The sequence below is a fragment of the Myiozetetes cayanensis genome, unplaced genomic scaffold (assembly GCF_022539395.1).
Source record: "Myiozetetes cayanensis isolate MyiCay16 unplaced genomic scaffold, myiCay2020 scf2-11, whole genome shotgun sequence".
Lineage (NCBI taxonomy): Eukaryota > Metazoa > Chordata > Aves > Passeriformes > Tyrannidae > Myiozetetes > Myiozetetes cayanensis.
Window position 1 is genome coordinate 72,989,807 of NW_026087411.1, and position 21,575 is coordinate 73,011,381.

Genomic DNA, 21,575 nt, shown 5'->3' on the forward strand with positions numbered 1-21,575 from the left:
TAGAACTTTATCTGAACATGAAGGAAGACATAGTGCTTACAGAACACTGAACACCACATCTAAATACTAACTACAAGGTAGATGCAAGTTGCAAAACATGAGACCCTGTAGTTTCCTGCACTGCTTCTTCATGGCAAGGTGGCTGGGGGGAAGATGATCTGATTTCAGATCATCACAGTGTCATGTAGGCAGGTCAAAAATCTGTAGGGGTTTCCCAAGGCCTTTAGTTCAAATATAGACAGTACTAGGCTACACAAAAAGAGCATTTCTCAATTCTTTGATCTTTCCCTTCATCTCTGTACAGGAAAAATTAATGTCAGAAGACAGAAAAACCAGTCAGGCTACCAATTCTAATTAAGTACCACTTACAGATAAAAATTTTGTATTCCAAGGAGAGAATTAAAGTTTCCTCTGAAAACATAAAATAGCCCAAATTAAGCTATTTTATTTCATTCAGTTTGAGGTAATTCCTCTTGAATTAGTAAAGATATGAAGAAAATACAAATACACATATCCATAGGTTCATGTATGAGGACAGGCAGTGGGATTGGAACCACAACTACAACTAAACTTGATATAGACTGAAGACAAAGTATATTAATGCCTGACATCAGGTCCAGCTATTCACTCTTTCCCAGTCCTCTCTTATCTAAGAATGGGGCTATAAGCACACAGTTAAGAAGCCATTAACTGCCAGGCATCAACATAACAGCTTCTACTAGAAGACTTTGAAAACAGATATCAAATAGAGAACAGATATGCTACTTTATGTAACCCATGAAATGTCATTGTAAATGTTTTCAGGGGGTGGGTTTTTGTTTTGTTTCCCACCTGTTTGGAGGTAAATGTCTTACACACCTTTTCAAGACCTTCTTCCTTGAGGCTGATAACATCTAAATCAAAATCTGTCCTTAAGCCATTGGTTTTGTTGAAAGTTATCCTTCCTGTGAGGCCTTCCCAGTGGGCCTACGGAGAAAGAAAAAACAATTCCTATAAATAAATACCTCTTCCTTTTTTTTTCCCTCAAAAAAGAACAAATTTTACTTTTACCAAAATGGAAGCATTAATTATTCATTTTATGTAAATAATTTACCTTATGGCTGATTTCTTGTTTTAAATATTTTGTATTCACTATTTGCTAATTAAATCAATCTTTCCTTCAGTCTTCACAGACAAATTTTAAAATACTTTCCATGCCAGGCAATAGTCTCTTCTATTAAATGAGATAAAAGGCCGTTTTGTTTTCATTCCTCCATCATTCATGCACGCACTTTCCCTTCTGCTTCCCTACATTGCCTCCCCCTCACAAGCCTCAATCAGTTTCATTAATGATTGACTTCATTTTTCTGTCAAGGAATTTCATTCAAATAAAGGCTTACTTTTGCAAGATCCTGATTCCCCTGAAACCACACTGAGACAGCAAAAATTGAGGTCAGTGAGCCAGCCTCCCAGAGCTTATTCCTTTCTTTTAATAAAACACAATATACCCATTTTTTTCATAACTTAAAGTTCACCTAGTTCTAAAACTATACTAAAGTAGAGGAGGGAATGTGGAAACCAAAATTATCATCTTAGATGGAACCAATATTAGAATGAACAGAACTACCCTTCTTTGTAAATAATTCTACTATGACAATATTTTGCATCTCTAGAATGAGAAATACTATATTAGGAGTTATTTGCAGTGCAAGAGACTTGAGTACTCTACTCTACAGTGTTCACCTTTAGCAATTTAAATCTCCTAGCTTTACTTTAAATCATTACCTATCAGTATCCAAACAGTATACTAGGAGACCAAAGCCACATATACTAATTCACCATAGAAAAAGAAGGGGAAAAAAAAATTAAAACAGGAAGTAATATCCATTCCTGACCCTTTTGAACTCATGCCAGTTGCTGAATTTCTCATAATCAATCTGTGGTTTGCAGTTTCAGTTTTTTGGGGTTTTATGCCACAAACGTTCCACATCTCCCACAGTTATCTCAAACAAAAGTTTTATTTATATTGCAATTATTTTACCCTTTCACCTTTCTTTGTTCCAGCTAATACTTCAGGAAAACAACTTTCAAATAAAAATGCTGCCTCACTTGTTAAACTGTTTATATGTAACAAGATGAGAGATTCCCATCTACTGAAAAAAAAAGCAAAAAACAAGGCAGAATCCAGATAAAGTGAAAACAAAGAAAACTGGAATTGGGAGAAAGGAATGCAGTGAAGCAGCATGCTTTATTAGTGACTTACCTCCTTAATGAGACTCATAAAGCGGGTCCCAAAGCGCCAAGGTTTGTGGCGATTGCACTGTAGTGAACTGACAGTCATCTGTGGGAACTGCTGGACAGCCACTGACACCACGTGAACCGCATCGTACATTAGTGCTGCATCCGTCTGAAAGTAGAATGACATCAGAACCATGAACACAAAACAAACAATAAACAGACCAGCAAGGACAGAAGGAAACAACAAATTAGCACTGCTCTCTATGTTACAGGGAGAAAACAATCCAATTTCTTGTGTAGCACTGTAAAATGCAGCCTTATTGTCAAGTCATACATGAGTTGTGTCAGGACTTTCAGTCTCAGCTTTTCCGTTTTTAATGATGGAATAAGGGCCAAAAAAGGTACTTTTCAGGATCACAGGAGAACCCTAGTGTCTGATGACTTATGCTACTTTAAAAAAGAAGCACATTAGAGCACTATAAAAATCACTGTATGCACATTTTATTCAAGTCAGTTATTTTCATGGGTGAGGCTACAGAAAAAGAAAAGAAAAAGTTAGAAAAATGGCAAAACCTTAACTATGAAGGAAAGTGTACAGGCTAGGGAAGTAATTTTTTTTTTATTTTGAAACAAAAGACAGGGTACAGTCCCAAAGATACTCCGCTGATTCATTAATAAATTTTTAGTGTACATCAGTTTAAATGCCCAGGACAAAATTATTCACTATCTTCAATACATCAGAGGTAAAATTAGATTTACACTGAAATGCACATTCATTTTAATAGTCTTCGTGTTCCATCTTAAATAAATAGGCTGTTTAAACACATGTGCTAAGTGATGTTGTTTTAGCAAAGGACAGAGACAGCCGCTCAGTACACACTGTCATGCTGTACAAGAAACTGACATCTCTCTCCTGTTCTATTTGGTAAACAGAGGAGAGCCTCAGAACCTTAAAGCAAGAGAGGACCTCAGATTCACTGGGTGAAAATGAATTCTATGCCATCTGCTCAGCATACCTTAGAGAAAAAGGACGTATTTCCCCTTCTCATTCACATAATTAGTGAGCTGTGAAATTAGTTCTTTAATGGATAGGAAACCTGGAGATTATTGCACTTGTCACAACACAACACAATGCAATACAAAATGAGCTCATATAGTGCCTTTCATGCAAATGCATCCCAAGGCTCTTTACAATAAAACTAAACATAAAAATGCAAAAATATTCTGCCATTATAGCCCATAAGCTACTGTTAAAGAGGAAAATATACGTTCACATTTAAATGGCTCTCCCAAGGAGAGATTTTGAAATTCAAAAAGAAATAAATCCTAATTTTAAAATAGCCAGTATAATAGGTTTCAATGAGTCAGGCGCCAAGTAGTTTACGTAAGGGCTTCAAATCAGTCAGAAAATATTTTTGCTGCCAAATTGTTCATTATCTTCAAGGCATTAAAGTGCTTTTAAGGCAAGCTGATATTTGACAAGGAGGCAGCAAAATACCAAAATGATGGAATCACATGCTGAGTAAGCATCATACAAAGCTTAACATTCTAGAAGCAAGGCTTGGCAGTAGTTGGAGTCTAGACAACAGCTTTTTAACTAAACTGCACAATAAGTACAACACATAAATCTGCCTCAGAAATGAAAACTTTTTTTAATCAGTTTTACTTCTAAAGCTGTAGTACTTGTACCAATGAAGGAAAATTGAAATTGCAATGGGACTTGAGCAAAAGAAACCCATAAAGAAGCAATCAGAAGTTCAACACCAACATTAACTGATTAATTAGGTATAAATTTGAACACAGAACTGTAAAGACTCATCAGGAGGAATCAAGTGGACATTATGCCAAGTGGACATGATGCAGAACAACATGGCTTTCTGACAAATTCTATAAGCCACTGAGGTGGAAATTTGCAGGATGACAAGAGAGTCAGCTCCAGTGAAAGCATTAAAAGAAAATCATTGCAGTTTTAGAAATAATTCAAATTCTGATAATATTCATCATATTTGATTGATGAATATTGCTTCACTGAAAATAAATCTACATGAGGATGTACCTCTATTGCATACAACAAAATAAACTCATAGATGGCTAGAAGTAGAGTGCTCTATTTTATTTTTAGATACTACAACATAAATCCCTTAATTACATGGGATGAGATTCCACAACCTGCCTTCTGTAAGCAGTTTAAAGTTAAACATAGGCTTAAATGCTTTTACTAAATACAGATTAAACCATATATTAAAAGTTATATTGGTTTAGTGACTCGATATTGTGCTCATCTAACTGGTTTCTATTGTTGATTTTACTGCTCCAGAAATAAACAGCACAAAACCCAGGAAAAAATAAAAAGTATATCCTTGAATTTGCATATTGGAGTCTCATCTTGGATGGTCACTTTACCTTTCCTTTGAAAGACAGTAAGAATTGATAGCCATTGGCCTAGCTCTCCAACCTCGTTAATTAGGTCTTAGTAAGCGTTACATCTCACTGACCTTTGTCCATACTGCTTTCTCTTCCTAAATCACACTTTTGGAACTATGCATTGTGGACCAAGAATTTTCTGCAGGTTTCAGCAGAAGACTGTTTGGGTACAAGGGAGGAAGTTCCCCTAATGAAATTTTTAGAATTCTTTATTTTACCTAAACAAGCATTAGCGGTCTGGGAGGAAGAAGAGATAGAAAATTCAGGAGCAGCAATGGTTCTTGTATTTCAGATAGAAACTTGCTACAAAGTTTCTATTCACTGAAGCATACATAATACAAGAAAATAACCTCATTGTAAAACAAGATTAGTAATATTCTAATTCACTTTTATAAAGTTAAATACTTATGTTGTACTGTACAAATATATCTTGGTATAGTTTCTGAACTAGCTTTGGGGTTTTTTTTGGTTTTACATCCTACTTAGCAGCCATGATGACTTGTTTGGATATCAATAACTCATCCAAAATACTGCTCTTGATACCATCATTTGTAGTTCTACAACTACAAATGAAGAAAAACAAAAAAAAGAAACAGTAGTGAGACTAAGGTCGGTGATTCAGATGTCAGGTGACGATATCTGTGACCACAAGTCTGTTTTTCAGTTGATTCTGTAAAGTAACAAGAAACTTTTTAGCACTCAGAGGTAAAAACTTAATCAGAGACACAATTTCAGTCACAATACACTGCAAATAAAGAAAAAGTACCAATCTGTGTTTGATTTTTGGTCCAAAATTTAGTTGGAAAATACACATTTCTTCTACTGTTCTCTCATTCTTTTACTTCCTGTCTTACTGTGGGTGGTGTGTTTGCCTCTGTTTTTGACATGTGTTTCTGTATAATCACTTTTGAGTCTTGCTAAATTACTTGCTAAATACTGTCTAACAAATTACATGGAAGTAATCTAACTGTTAAAGGGCTCTGATGGAACCAGTATAAAGAAAGTAGAAAAAGAGTCCTCTCTATTATTAGGGAAAGAATCTGTTACTGGGTCTCCTCAGAGTAGGAGGTGGTCTTTTTCTTCTCTCTTCCCAACCACACCCAAAGATGTCAAAGCACATCAGAAACTCCAGTAGGTAAGTACTCTGAGGCACTGAAACTGGTTTCCCAGAGAAATTGTGTATGTCCCATCCCTGGAAGTGGTCAAGGCCAGGTTAGATGGGGTTCTGTGTAACCTGGTCCAGCAGGTAGCATCCCAGCCCATGGCAGAAGCATTGGATCTAGAAAATCCTTAAATATCCAACACAAAATATTCTATGATTCTTTGCTATTTGTCACACACACTCTTGTAATAGTTAATCAGTATTGTAAGGAGGGTTTTAGTTTTGAGGGCTTGGAGCTGGGGCAGAAAGTTGGCAGGGTACTGGTTTTTACTGGTTTCTAACCTATATGGGCAAAGCTGATGAAGAAGAAACTTTCTATAGCCTAGGTCTCAGTCAGGGATAAATCTTTCCCACATAATGGAATAGATAAACTATTTATTCACCAAGATTTTTCTATCCGTCTTATAAGATAGAAGAGGTATGATTTTTAGTGACCTTCAGTATGGCTGTTAGTTAGTTAGACAAGAATCAGCTGAAAGTCCTGAAACCAAATGGGCTGCTTATGCACTAGAGCTGCAACCTGAGATCTAAGTCTGTTTAAGACTTTGTTAGGGGAAAAAAAAAAAAAGTGAAAGACATAAATAAAATTCAGGAAAGCCTAGCAGAACAAAAGAATCATGGCCTTCATAATCATCTTCAGACTTGCAACACATAAGAGTTCACTAATGTGATCTGATATCTGAGTCAACAAATGTGCTAACTGCTTTAGGAACCTCTGTGCTTAATTAACTTGTAATAGTTAAAAAAATTTGCAGAGTCCACATTTAATGGACATCAAATCATGACTTGCTTCTGCATCTTTTATGCACCACCATGTTTTCACATGACATTTCCATTTACCTCCATCAAACTATAAATAAATTTCATGTACTAATGAACCACTCTTCTCTGATCCGTATCTCAGTTCTACAGAATTATCTCTATATCTCAAAAAGAGGTTAGAAAATATTATTTCCATCATGTAATCAAGTTTAACATTAAGATGAAGGATTGCTAGGCTAATTGTGTTTCTTCATTAGCTGTATCAGAAATAGTACACTTCTCAAACAGAAAAAAAAAATATTTTGGCTTTTACTATAACAAATTGTAGTTCTTTATAATCTACAGATAATAATAAAAAATGAATTATTACATAGGCGTGATCTGGAAGGACTTTGAATTACTCAAATACAGATAATTAAAAACAGCTTGAAAGCAGGAAAAATCCTCAGGTTTCCAATTAAATGTTAAATTAAGCTAATGTGATTATTTTTCCCCTTAATTAAATTTATTACTAATAAAAATCTATGAGGAAACATAGTCTTCTTTTTAAAAGGTTCTCTGTGAAGTACTTGAAAATACAAAGAAATTTTCTACATTGAGTGATGTATGAAATATTGCAATGGAAAAGACAAGCTTAAAAATTTATTTTTTGCTCTTTAGTATTTGATCCAATGTGGATCCCAGACTAGAATAAGCTATTTGCGATATTAGTAGCTTATTGTCCCTAGTTGAGAATATTCTTGTATTTACAAATCTGACACTCAAGATCTCAAACTGCCCTCTTTACTCTGCCATTTTTTTCAGTAACTGCCAGGAAATTTTTCCACAGAAAAGAAGCCAATCTTCTTATCTCCCTAACAATACAAGGATCACCTCTATGAGGATTCAACTGCATAACCATTTGCAAAATGCTTTTATGGTAAGTATAAGGAATAAGACTACCTCCTAGTAAATATGATACAGGTTTACAGTGTATTTTGTATATGAAGTTGACTGTATTCATTCAAGTCATGTTCAGTAAAAGCAAATTAACAACCCTTTATAACTGAAAAAAAAGGAAATATAAGAGGAAAAAAGATAAATCTCTTGTATGTGTCAAAGAAGGAATCCAGCTTCCAAATTTGTCTCAGAATTAAATTCAGATACAACTCTTCTATAACCACATTTGAAATTCCCTAGACAGTCTTAGACTGGATTTTCCACAATAAAAATGTTTAGAACTTGGGGTTATGGTTGATGAAAACTCAGCATGAGCCAGTAGTGTGCACTCAAAGCCCAGAAGGATAGACCTGAATCTGCATCTAGCCATCACTACTGTCATTAATATCAAGTTACACATCATAAATTAAATATATCTATATTTTCATATGAAGACAAATATTTTGCTAAAACTCTTTAAAAAAACCTGAACAGTTCTTTAAATGTTCTAGACCAAAATGTTCTATAAAAAATAAAACTGAAATAAAAAATTAACCTTGACACATGGTATTCTCTAGTCAGTTCTGTGTTTAACTGAATTGATTCTTTAAAAATTTCAAGGGAAGACATTGTAGAGTTCACCTAAATAAAGTAGCATTGAATGAGCCAAGCTTTTCCCAATGATTAGTAAAGCATGCATATACTTCACTACTTTTTAGTTCATATGTTTATCTTTATGTACATATTATCTGAATAATACTACTACATTGAGTAGGATAGCTTATAACTTTCATATGCAGTTCTGTGAGACAATGGACTTTTACATTAATTATTGGCTCAGATCAACTCAAGTGTGTGTGTGGGGTAGAAGGGACAGGTCGAATTTCATGAAAGTGGGATGGTGCTCTGCTCCATACTCCAGCCCCTTGGGGCCTCCTTGGCCAGCTCTGGAGCAGCTGTCCCTCACGGGTACACCAGGAGCACTGCCCCATACACTGCCCCAGAGCCCCAGTCCAGCCCCAGAGTGGCCAATGAGCCAGAAGTCCCACCTGGTGTGTGTGTGTGTGTGGGGGGAAGGATGTCCACAGTGGGCCAGAGAAGATAAAACCAAAGACAAGTCAGTCAAATTTTACCTTTGTGAGATAAATGGAACTTGAAAAGTCAAACTGTTCAGAGGGTTTTGCCTAGTGTCTGATGGTCATTAATGCATTATGAAAAGTTTTGTTGATTAATTAAAACGACGCTCAAGTTCTTGCCAAGGCTTCATTAGCTGCATCAAGAATTAAATGAAATTGAATACAAATGCTCACAAACGTATACTGGTATTTGTTTCATGGGTGACCATGGCAAAAGTATTCAGATAATTGCACAGAAATGAACAAACACTTTCACTTTCTTTAACAAAGTCCTTGAAAATGTTTGAACACATTAGAACCAATTTATATCAAGTCTTTTATCAACTGAGAAACTTATTTCATCATATAATACATCATTTGTTACTGACTGAATTTCAGAGCATAGTATCATCTGAAATAAACTTAGTTTAGAGTGACTGTGGTCACTGGTTTAACAAAGTGTTAACATGCTTATTTCATGCTGCAACAAGATTCTCTTGCTGAGCTTGTATTTATGGCACTCATCCTTCCAATGCTTTAGAACATAATGAGAATGCTGCCTTCCCATTTGTCAAAAGGAGCGTAAGTACACAAGGCAGGGCATGTTCCAAAGGGACTGATTTTTCCATTGGCCTTTATACATTGTATTTTATTTCTTACTCAACAGTAATGCCTTGCATAGAACACTGAATGCAAAGTCAGGTTTTTGAGTTTGGTGTGTTTTGTTTTTGTTTTGTTTTGTTTGTTTGTTTTTTTTTTTTTTGAATCCCCAATATATCCAGACTGTTTCTAGTCAGGTTTATGAAGGACAGAGATGACATAGTACAATTTGGAGGATCAGAACAGTTGCTCTCTCTCTTTAGTCTAACAGCATTGGCAAGTAGTAGATACTGGAGGTACAATGAAGAGAACAGACTAATCAAATTCCATCCCAAGCATTTTCCCCATACTCTTTAGGGAAAAGTAACATTATTTAGGAGGCACTGCACAGTAAGGATTTACAACGGAATACTTACTCATTTCAAAGCCATCAAAAATGTCTCATAATCTCCTTAGCCTGCTAAGCAGTACTTCTCCTTTGATAATTACTTATTCTTCTCTCTTATCTTTAATGACAACTTAACATACAATACATAATCATTAATTACAAAACCTTGAATAAATGGCATATTTCATAAGCAAACAAAACACTTCCATCTTCTGTTCTATCAAACTCCCCACCACTAGCCTTTCATTTTCCCCATATATTAGTCTTATGTTTTAGGTTATTTCCACTGTGATCACAGTGAACAGAAATGGGCCTCCTTTTTTTTTTATTATTTTCCTTTAAAGACTGATTTTTCTCAGAGAAGCTAACTCTGCTTCCTTTTGAATAACTCAGAAAAATAAAGAAAGGAAGAATGATGTCAGAAAAGTCTGACAACACTCAGAAATCAAGAAGGGGTGACCACCTACGATGCAGAAGAGGTCTCATTGCTAGCATTATTACTTTCCTTAAAGTCTAATTCATTTGATAGAAAATTAAAAAGCTTCCTTTGAAAATTACTGGATATAAACTACAGAAACAATTATAGTTTACATATAAAAATAAGCTAAGATTTACTTATAAGAATCTGTAGTTTCTTAATTTTAGATTCTACTATTGCCTAGTTGGAAAATTTTAAGGGTCAGACCTTGAATTATGTTAGGACAGTGAGATTTTAACCCACAAAACAGAATAACCAGTAAGACATGAATTTTTTTCCCAAAAATTTCTCACTTAATGTGGTGCTGGTAGTGCTAACATTACCCTACTTGAAGCTTGATTCACTACATATTCTTGACCAGCTATCTCTGAATTATAGGTACTTCCAAAACTGCCCTACAAAGTGACTTTTCAAGAAGGTCCCAAACAAGAGAATAAAATTGAAGACAGTAACTTTTCTTTAACTTTTTCAGGTGTGATAAAGAGCACAGAAACTGAGCATGGATGTAAAAGATAAAAACAAACAAACAAACAAAAAAACCAATAAACTAAATAGGAGTCATCTTATCTTACAAACAGATAGACATTTATATGAGACTTAAATATCTTTAGCAAGCATTGAAAGAACTTCACAAGAACATCAACAAAAGATATTTCAGTTAGATGATGTCTGACCAATGTAATGTTATGCACACAAATTCCAAAGAACCCAACATACCTGTATTACTCAGAGAAAGCTCTCCTACACACAAAGCAATTATAAAAAGTGAATGAAATTAAGAAGAAATGGCTTGCAAAACTAGTTCCTCCCCACCTCGGCTAATAAAATCTATTGCCCCTGAAATCATTTCACTTAATTTTCACTTGCTAACACATCCCACAAAACCATTTTGCTGAGTGAGATTTAATAAATCTCTCAGCCTGGGATTAAATTTTACTGGTTTATGAACTGTTAAATTGCATTGTAGGCTTATTAATGCTCATGTTTTCTTATTTCTTGACACATTTCCAACTCCACCCTGGGGTACAATTAAGGAAATAGTAAAGACATGTTTTTTCACCCCAAAAAATTCATTCCAACTGGGAACCAGACATGAATACCAGTAACCATAAATAATGTTCATCTAATTTTTTAAAAATCAATTAGTTTGTTTTTCTTTTTTCCCAAAATAGGGTAGCTGCTTAGATTATTTTTTAATATTTAGTAGTCTAGTTAATTTTAACAAGGTGTTGGTTTACAGAGATGTGCATGGGATTTCAAGTACAGACAAAAAATGCAAATTATTTTCCTTATCATCAAAATACTTGTTTTAACACTTAAAGAAAATTATTTATTTCAAATATTACCAAAAAAACCTTTCACTAACAAACAGTATTTTTTAATCCAGGAAAAGTGAACTGGACAGATAATTTTATTTTTAAAGTGTAATTTTTTCTTACAGAAAGATAAAAGAATATTAAGGATTGCCTCTTTTGCCTCAACGTCTCATAGTTTGATTTCCAGTTATAAGAGAAATAACAACGTGGAACATGAAATAATAACAAATTTTTAGAAAATGCTGAGAACAAAAGAATAGGAAAAGCACTCCAAATGACAGTGATGTTGTTGCCACATTTCTTGCCATTACATTGTCATTGCATAGGAAAGAATATACATTCTTTTATTGACAGAATAAAAACTTATTTCCTGGTATAAAAGTTTGAATTGGTAGAAACTTTTTCATCTCCCAGAATAATCTCAGATAATCATGTAAATTGATAGAATACTTACAGTGTTAAAAACCTAGAAGTATGTGAAAACGTGTTAGGCAGGTAGCCACTTATTGCAGCTCTATTTTAACCTGATGCAGGTGAAACTTTCAGATAATTTGAAATTTTGTCAAAAACTGAAGCAGGGAATGTAGCTTAAACACAGCTTTTCCTGAGATAGGAACTGCAGCAGTATTTCTCCCATCTGCTTGACTTTTGATTGAAGGTCTGCATTTCATTTTAGCAAATAGGTAGTTAGGGAATCTTCCCTGTCCAGCCGTCCAGAATCCACTCTGACAGTCACATTCACAGTACCTGAGGTGGGACCGAGGCCCCTTCGCAGCTATACATCCCACACTCAGTTACAGCCTGGACCCTGGATTTCCACTGCAGGGTGTTGTACCTCCCGATCCCTAAAATAATTTAACCTTGGTGCAGTAACTAAATAACAAATTACAGCTCGAGCTGGGTGCCTCTGAGAAGGAACCCCGAATCAAGGAATCCCTGGGCTTCTATACGCTCACAGTCTTAAATGGGTGACACTCTGGGGTTGTCGGCTCCTGCTGTCCTTGAGTGTGCAGTTCCTCGGCCAGCGCAGCAGGTCCCCGTGCCCTTTGTTTTGAAAAGCATCAGAGCCAGTTCCTGGTCTCTTGTTTGGGCCTCCTGCCACCCAGAGCTCCATCTCCAGCTCACCATGCAGCTTGTAAACCGAGCTACCCACACTGAATATATTTCTCAACAGTAGAAAGAGTTTGAGAGTATTTAGAAGTGCATCTTTGATGTCAGTGTCTGATTCTGATTGGATGACAGTCTGCCCTCAAAGCCACTCTCTCTACCCAGGGTTTGCTATTCTGATGCAAGGTTAAACTGTGATTGTTTTCTGGAACTTTCTGATCAACCTTTCACTTATTTTACAATCAACCATTTATTTGACAGGTTACTGGTCGTTATTCTGTACAAGTGTTCAGAGTGGTTCATTTCTTTTCAGTCATAGAAGGAGAAAAAAGTTCCCAGTATAAATCATTCAGCCTATATGGTCATCTACATTTATCTGGAATAATGGAATAAATACTGTTAATTTTAGTGGGGGGGAGTAAAAAAATATACTTATAATACTTATTATACTTGTAATTTTTAGAAATTTTTTTTTCTAGTTTCCATTTTCTGACTAAAAAGACTACATAGAGTGTGATTTCACAAGGCCATTCAGATGTCTAATCATGTCATAAATTCTAGTAATCAAAGAATAAAATTACTTTCAGTATATTGCTTACAATAGAAAAAGTCATCTGACTACATAAACACTTGCAAAATGTGCTTAAAATGTACAACTAGGAGCCAAGTGTTAAGATGTTTCCATGTACATTTTATAGGTTTGATATATATATAGGTTTATATATATACTTAAAAATAAATGCAATATTTCCGGGTGAAAGATATTCTGAAATACTTTCTCAGCCTTTCTTCTGAACATTAGAAATTACGGTATGTACTATAATATTTTTTGCCATAAAATACCCCATCACACTCTTTTATATACCTTAGGGACAGATAGTAGAAACCCAATTACCAGGAACAATGGGTCATTATTTGGTCTTTGGTAGTCTATTTCCTTTCATCTGTACTCCAGTTCAAAAAATCAATATGATTGTGATCACTGCAACTCCATCAACCACATCCACAATAAAGACCTGACTGCTACTATTATATTAGATCAGTATTCAAGACTTATCACACCACATGAAAAGTCCTTCTGCATGAGCAATTCATAGTAATTACAGAAAGATCCCACTCAGCATATACTTTCAATACCTTTGTATTAGGGTGCAACAAGAAAATACACCTGACAATGCAAATGAGATGCATAAAGCTAGAATAATCCAGAGATTAAATGCAAATCTGATCAAAATTTGAGGGAAAAACCCCACACATTCTAAAGAATGAATCTCTAAAAATTCTATTTTTGTATCCTTTAAAAATGACACAATGTTTGAGGATTTCAGAGCTTTCACACCTTAAAATTTTGTAGACAAAATGACAAAAATAGATGTATATTGATGACTTTGAAATGCAGACAAAAGACTTCTGAGTATTCATAATAAATTGCCTTCTCTTGCTTTCACCAAGGTCCATTTAAATTTCTCTCCCCTTAGAAAGAACTAATGATACCAATTTTAATATCCTCAGCAAAAAAGATTATATGTACAGCCTTACAAAGTTCATGTTTGCAGGAGAAAAAAAACTGTTAAGAAATGTAAAACATAACTAATGCATAAAAGAGTATAAATCTTTTTCAAAATAGAATTCTGCTTTTTATCAGTCTTCTCTAATTCTTTTATTAATTTATGTCTTATGGTTCTCTTCTAAATAAGTTTGGTTGTTTTTTTTTTTGGACTTACACCTCCTTAAAAGCAATGATACACAAAAAAAAAGGTATTAAAAGACACCACTAGACAGTGATTTAGAATATCAATCTTTTGTTTAGATTTAAAAAGTAGATACTTTATGTGAGGGGTTTTATCTTTGGGTTTGTTTTGGGGTTTGGGGGTTTTGGTTTGTTTCATTTGGGAAGTATATCTATTTTTAGATTTTTTTTAATTTTTATAAAATCTTTGATTGACTTGTATGCTGTTTTGATCTGCTTGATATGCAAATCATAGTCAGATTACAGAAAAGCAAAATGACCTTGCAATATTACAATTTTTTTCTTTACCATTGCACCTTCACTAAGTGCATTTCACTGTATAATTACTTCTTTGTTTAAATGAAGTTCTCCATTAATTAAGACTTATCTCAGAAAGAAAACTTTTTATCATGTTACGATACTGTTTTAATAATCAGATTCTCATAAATTATTGACTCCAGCTTCATGATCAGAGTAGACCCAGAATTCAATACATGGACATATTTGCCTTAGACACATTTGTTTCAATTAAAATCTGCTTACCCTAAATAAAATTATTCAGGGATTGAAAAGCTGCAATCTGATTTGTGACACTATTTTTCCAGGCTATCTTCTAAAAATGCCCTCATAAAACCATCTATCTTAGACTATTATTCTAATATACTAGCCCACAAAAATTTACCTACTTCAAGTACAGCTTCAAATTGTGATTTGTTTTAGGAAAAGCTGAGTAACTTTTAATGGGAACCCCAATGGCTGATGCTGAGAGGTACCTTGACACTGCAAGCTTATTTGAAATTTTAGGTGCTTTGAAATCCTTAAATAACAAAGCAGACAGAAGTTAAAGTTATTAAAAAAATAAGGCTAGAAAAATAAAAAACTAAGGAAAAATGTGTGTTTTTTATGTATATGAAATTTTCAAAACTAAGGATTCTCTTGTAGTCATTCAGTGCTAGAAGTAATACAGGCTTACTAATGAGAACAACTCAAACTAATATTGCTATCATATTAGATATAACATTTCTTCTGGTGAATATAAGAACTAGTCACAATCTTCATAGTAAACAGATTTTTTTTTTTAACATATATTTGAATCTTGGTGTGTTCAATAACATTTATAGCAATGTACAGAATCCAAATTCACCCAATAATCCATTCTGGAAATTTTGGAACTCTCTCTAAACATAGTTCACTTTTCAAAAGGATATTTATATCATAAAACCAACTGATAGTATATAATTATCATAATTACGAAACCAAAAATAGGAATTGAAAACTGAATATTCTTCCAGCCTTTTCAATACTATATCAGGATTCCATCCACCAGGATAACAGTCAAATTTCTGCATTACATCTAAATCTACATTTAAAAATAAGTCTAAACTGAGATAGAATTTTTAACAATTTCTTTGTGTATCTCCAACCAATCTGATGAGAATCTTTTTTTCCTGAAGCGTACAAATACCTCTGAACTATGGTTTAGCAAGATTTTAAAAGATATTTTTCATACCATTCATCTTATTTTTAGAGATGTTAATCTCTTATTTTTCAGAACACTATCCATGTCTGAAATTACACTCTGTAAGAAAGAAGAAAGAAGGGAGAAGAGGAAGAAAATAGAGGAATTATAGAAGTATATTCTACTTTAGCCTCAGTATCACAAGGATTTCTAGTTTTCTCATTCATACTCACAAACAACTCTCCTAGCCAAATGGACTTTGACAGATAAAGTAATATAAAAGTCTTGTCTCTAAAACCAGGTGGAAGTGATTATTGATTGAAAATGGAAAAAAGTTACAGGAAAAAATATAATATTGGTATGATCCCCAGATCCTGAGCAAACTCAAAATACAGTGTCATAAAATTAAAATCATAAAGAATCACATTTAACCTAGACACCTAATGTTATGGTCTTCTTGAAACACGTTGTTTTGCAAAGAATCCTAAAAAGAAATAAATACAATCAGTTTAAAAATTTTATCATCTTATTTTCTTCATCTATTATTTCCTAGAAAAGTTTTCATGGGCAGTGGAATGATACTTATTCATAGAAGGAAAATTATTTATCCTGAAGTAGTTAATCTAAGATGCAAACTTCTTCCTGTGATAAAAAAATTTCCAGATATATGTGCTATGGATGCTTAGGAAAACCTTTCCTGACTGGGCAGAATGGCTCAAGGTAGTAGGCAGCATACAAATGATATCTGCAAGACAGTAGTTTCTTAATTTTAACATGATTATCTATTTAGTCTCATACTCCAATGAAATAGCGAAGACCTGAGCAATCTGAAGCTCAAAAGGGAGATATTTCAAACTCTCGAAATTCCTAACAATTGATGTCTTTACATTTTTTAATCTAATATTTAATTAAAAGTGCAACAAAAATTTTCAAGTAATAGAAATTACAAAAAAGTCTTTCAGTTGCAAAAAGATTCGTCAGAAAGAAAGTAATAGGAGAGAATTACTTCTGCAAAGAAACAGTTATGCATGGGTTCCTTATACTGAAAGATATCTGAGAAAAAACTAGTCTATCCTTACAGTGTAGTAACTGAAGAATCTCACCTCACAGAGGTCTAGTTGACTGCAAACGCTGACAAGGGGACAGTGAAGTTTGACACCAGAGCCATTAGCAGGATAAGATGGCCAAAGATAGGTAGAAAGCGTTTGTTAATCACTTCTCAATTTCGTAACTTGTTATAATGTTTTCCACAGAACTGCTAACCTTCTAAATTACATGGAACTGTTTTCCTCTTGCAAGTGTGTTTCCACAAAGAAGCTGATGTATGAGTCTGCTTTCATAAACATTTAGCTAAATTAATTTGATTCAAAGCTGAATGCTTTCAAAAGGCTTGTTTTGATATTTTAAACAAGTATTAAGTCTATATTTTTACTTCCCTTTCTCTGTATGGCTTTTTCTATGACTATTTTTGGTTTAGACTGTCATCGAAACAAAAACAACACTTGTCCACTTATTTTCCTCTCATTAATATTTGTTCTCACAATAATTTTGTAAGGCTTCATTACAGAGAAATGTTTGCCACAGATTTTATTTTTGAACATCAGCAAGCTTTTGAAGTGACTCTCCTGAAGTGTGACATGACAGGCCAGTGCTCTGGTACACATCATGGAGAGGTCTCATAATGCATTTTAAACCAGAATTCACTGAAAGATGTGATTGAGGGCCGTACTTTATGTGTTCTATCTTCTAATTGTATTTGTCCAAAAGAATGGACTATCAAGAGTCTGAAGAAAATAGAATAGTGTGAAATAAATGTGAAATAAGAAGAATCAGTTTTTTGGCACCGACAGCTTTGCTTTATGGGCCTCCAATGGGTGCCTTCACTTGCTATTTGTAGCCATGTTATAGCTAAATTCCAGTGATCACTTGAGAAAATTGGATGCCATCTTCAGGTTTATTTTATTTTGTTATTATTATGAAAATATTGGTCTTATCTTCTTTTCATCTCTAATTCCAGTGTGCAAATCCTGATCCTGTTTACTCAAAGAAAGAACACCTCTGATTTGAAACAAACAAACAAAAAAAATTGTCTGCCTTGAAAGGATGTCAGCTACTCATTTGAAGCATGAAGAAATGAAAAATAGTAAATGAAGCATTTTCAACTCTACAAATATGAAGAATGGAGAAGTAGCACATGCATATGTAATTTATTTATAATAGATAAAATCTTTTTATAGTGGTCAATAGAGGTTGGGTTTGTCAGACTGCACACATGCATAAGAACTGAAGATGAGAATGGTTGCCTTTGGCTCTAGCTGTTAAAAAACAGTTATCAGTCTTCATCTAAGTCTTCAAAGAGCTGCTCTTGGTGAGCAATCGATATTGCATTTGCCACAATAGCTCATTTAATTATTTTCATCCTAAATATCCTGTCAGCAGAGGAAAGTCTGCCTGATTTTAATTAATTTTGAGAACATTGATTCTTTGCCTTTTCCTTTCCTGCAGTTACGCATGCAGACACAAAGGCACAGACACACACTTTTAGCCTGCAGGCTATGTAAGATGTATGACAAGTCCTTGGTGAAAAGCCTGCATATAGCTGTAGTACACCTAGATGACATGCAGCTTTACTTTTAAATCTTTAACTATCAAGTGCTGCAAATGAGCCTCTGGCATCTAAACATAGTTGGTCAAAGCAGTAAATTGAAAAGCATGTTTGCTGAATAGTTTCCAGGTAAATAGTCCTTAAATCAATAGGCAGTAGGATAGCACAGCCACAAGCCTGCTATAAGCTACCAGAGAAACAGAAAATGGAAGTCAGAGAACTGAAAACAGTAATGAAAATCGTGAACTTCCATTATATTTTTTTAAAAATACAAATGTTGTATTGATGGATATCATTAACACCCAAAATAAAAATGCATAAGGCTCTAGAGCACTGTGTCACATCTTCCCCTCTGTTAAATACTACAAACAAACAAGAGAGAACACAAATCTTTCAGAATAGAGTCCTAAAAATTTCTATAAGACAAACTCTTAACAGAAGAGCAAGAATAAAACTTTAGTCTAGATATCTTAAGAGAATAATGCATCTTATACATGAGAATCCTTTCTTCCTATTCTCAGAGAAAATTGTTAATCCTGTTGATCCCTACATTGTAAATTGGTGAGGTGACTGCTCTCAGGGTCCCTAGCAAAAGCTTAGGAATCAGGAAACAGAACTCAGACAGAAATCCAGTTTTCATCTCAGAAGAACATTATTATTTCTTTCTATAAAGAGGTGACAATGAGGTAACAAAAGATTACTTTGAACCAAAAAGAAAAAAAATTGAATTGCTACTTGGTCTGTATATAAACCTACCTATACTGGGGATTCTCCTGCATAAGCAAAGTGGCCCTTTGTGGAAGAGGAAGTTTCCACTAAAAGAAAAACCAAAACACTCAAGTAAAAAAAATTAATATCCAAAAATGGTATATCTGGTGTTTAAAATATCAGATGGATTAATTTCAATCATATGTATAGCTTGTAATCTCATTTGAAGAGTGATTAAAAGCTACATACATTCTAGACTGGTTAAAAACCTCTTCATTCATAACTCCACTGCCAGAGATGACATTTTATTTGTTGCTAATAATAAAGCAGTTATATATGATCATTCTCATTTAACATGGCATGGAATAACTGTGGAATTAATTTAGTTTTATAACAAAAATATGATTTCACAAGATGCCAGGGGAAAGTAACACGTTCCATTTAATGCCACTGTACAAGGACAGCATTTGCTGGATCAATGAATATCAGAAAAGATACAGTACTGCTGAAGAGAAATTGGAGAAACATTGAAGGGATACAGAATATCATTCATTAGCCTGCTTCTAATTACAGGACAATGTTGAAAAGAGTGACTGCTCTAGACAGAGCAGCCAGTTTCAAAAGTTTAAATGTTTTCCATCAGTGTTCTTAGCTTAGACCTTGGACAGTGCTTCCATGTGCAGCTCTTCATTGTAAAGTGGTTTTCTTCACTATCTTTCCCTAGAAATGATAAAAATTGCTTCTAGAATGAACCCACTAATTTCTTTATCTAATCCCATGCAATTTAAATACATGTAATTTAAATCTGAGAAGCAAGTTGGGTTAATTACTTTTTCTTTAAAAAGTGAAAAAAAATCATTTAACATTATTTCAGTTTGTTAAAAACTGAACAAAACTATCACATTGAAATACCAGTAAAATACCATCGCTGTATTCTCCCTAGATAACCTATTCCTACGTATTAAAATTCTGAGAAAGTCGCCATCTCTGCCACAATCCATTAAGCAGTATACAGTATTAACACAACTGAAAGAATTTGGAAAGTAGATGTTTGTTTGAAAAATGAAAGGTGGGGGAAAATAAAACCAGGGAGCAGTTCTGTACTTCAGAGACAAATGCAGTTCCTCTCACAGATGTTCCTCAGGGAAATAAACAGCAGCAGCAAGGCCAAGCCAAGAAAGCTCTCTGAGACGTAAAGCAAAATTGTAAAGTACTCTACCACATGCTCACATTCCTCTGGGAACTGTTATCTTGCTCAAACAAATCCAACTCACTAAAACTGACAGTTGTGTACTGCTCTTTATTCTTAAAGGATTAACATTAAGCAAAAAATATGAAGTGAAAGTATCTTTCAAGAGGCAAACTGAGAGACTATCTAATCACTGCTGCTAAAGAAGGGAGTATGTACTGAGACTCTAGTCTCTTTTTCTTGTGTATGACTAGCACAAGAGATATGCTGAGACTATTTTTTCAAGCTGGTTTACATTATTAGGAATAGAGAAATAGGAAAATGAGCCAACAAATTATCCTTAGAGAGCAGTAAATATATGAAAAAGCCTCTTAAAGACTGAACACCTGTTAAGATACACATTTCTGAAGGTTTCAGAGCTGGTATTTGGATGTGCATAATACATATGGCTTTGTGTATGAATATTTTCCAAATGTGCTGCCTTTTAAACCATTTGGCCCTGGTGAACTGTAGATTTACAGAAAAAATTGAGATAGAATTAATTTCCATAACTTCAGCCATCTAAAAACTACCAGGAGAGTTGTGAATTAAAAACAGTGATTCATCTGGTTATCCTGAGCTTAGAGGAAGCCTAGACATATAGCTTACATTGCATACCCTACTTTGAGAGTAAGTAGTAGTAAGTACTCTGAAAAACTTAAAGCACTTCAAACTATAAAAACCTGAGATCTGAATGGACACCATACTCTGCAAAAATTTCTATGATACAAATCAAATTTAATTTTATAATTATAATGAGCTGTAATCCTCCCAAGTTAAGTTTTTTAGAAAACTGTACTCATTTTAGAAGTCAGACAGGATGGTTCACAGTTGTGGTGATCCACAAATACAGATTTCCTTCCCTGCTAAACAAGTTACTCTATAGGTAAACTACAGCAAGTCCTCAGTTTCTAAAGGTTTGAAAATATGCATTGCTTTGTTTAAAAGGTTATTTCAGACATACAAATAAAAAAACAGATAAAAAATATCTCAAAGATAATACTGTTAACAAACAACAGCTGACCACATTACTAGTTTTCTTAATCACATTCACTCTGTATTGTGAGAGGTGGGAAAGAGAACAGGAGATGTCCCACATTTAACATTTATCTAAAGTACCTGGATAATAAAGCATCTTACATTAATTGAAATAGATGAGGTAAAACAGAAAACACACTTGGGCTTATTACTGTAATTCAAAAAATAGAAGTAGAACATTTTTTGCTTCAAAAACTTTATGTTTTCCTATTTACTTCAAGATTATGCAAAACAAAAAGGAGATTCAGGACATACCTTATGAAAAGCAGAAGTTAATTAGATTTCTAAAACTGAAGATGCAAAGCCCTTTGAGACATTTTC

At 34.1% G+C, this 21,575-nt stretch overlaps 1 protein-coding gene across 5 annotated transcripts in view; it reads right to left on the minus strand.

Moving 5' to 3' along the window:
* The window catches only part of GRIK2 (glutamate ionotropic receptor kainate type subunit 2), a 363,996-nt gene that overhangs the window by 163,221 nt on the left and 179,200 nt on the right, over nt 1-21,575 (minus strand). For all 5 annotated transcript variants that reach the window (XM_050316539.1, XM_050316538.1, XM_050316541.1 and 2 more), the window contains 2 exons: nt 2,243-2,386; nt 859-966 (listed from right to left, as the gene is read on the minus strand). In XM_050316539.1, coding sequence (XP_050172496.1) covers nt 859-966; nt 2,243-2,386 — 252 coding nt within the window. The remainder of the gene's footprint in view (nt 1-858; nt 967-2,242; nt 2,387-21,575) is intronic.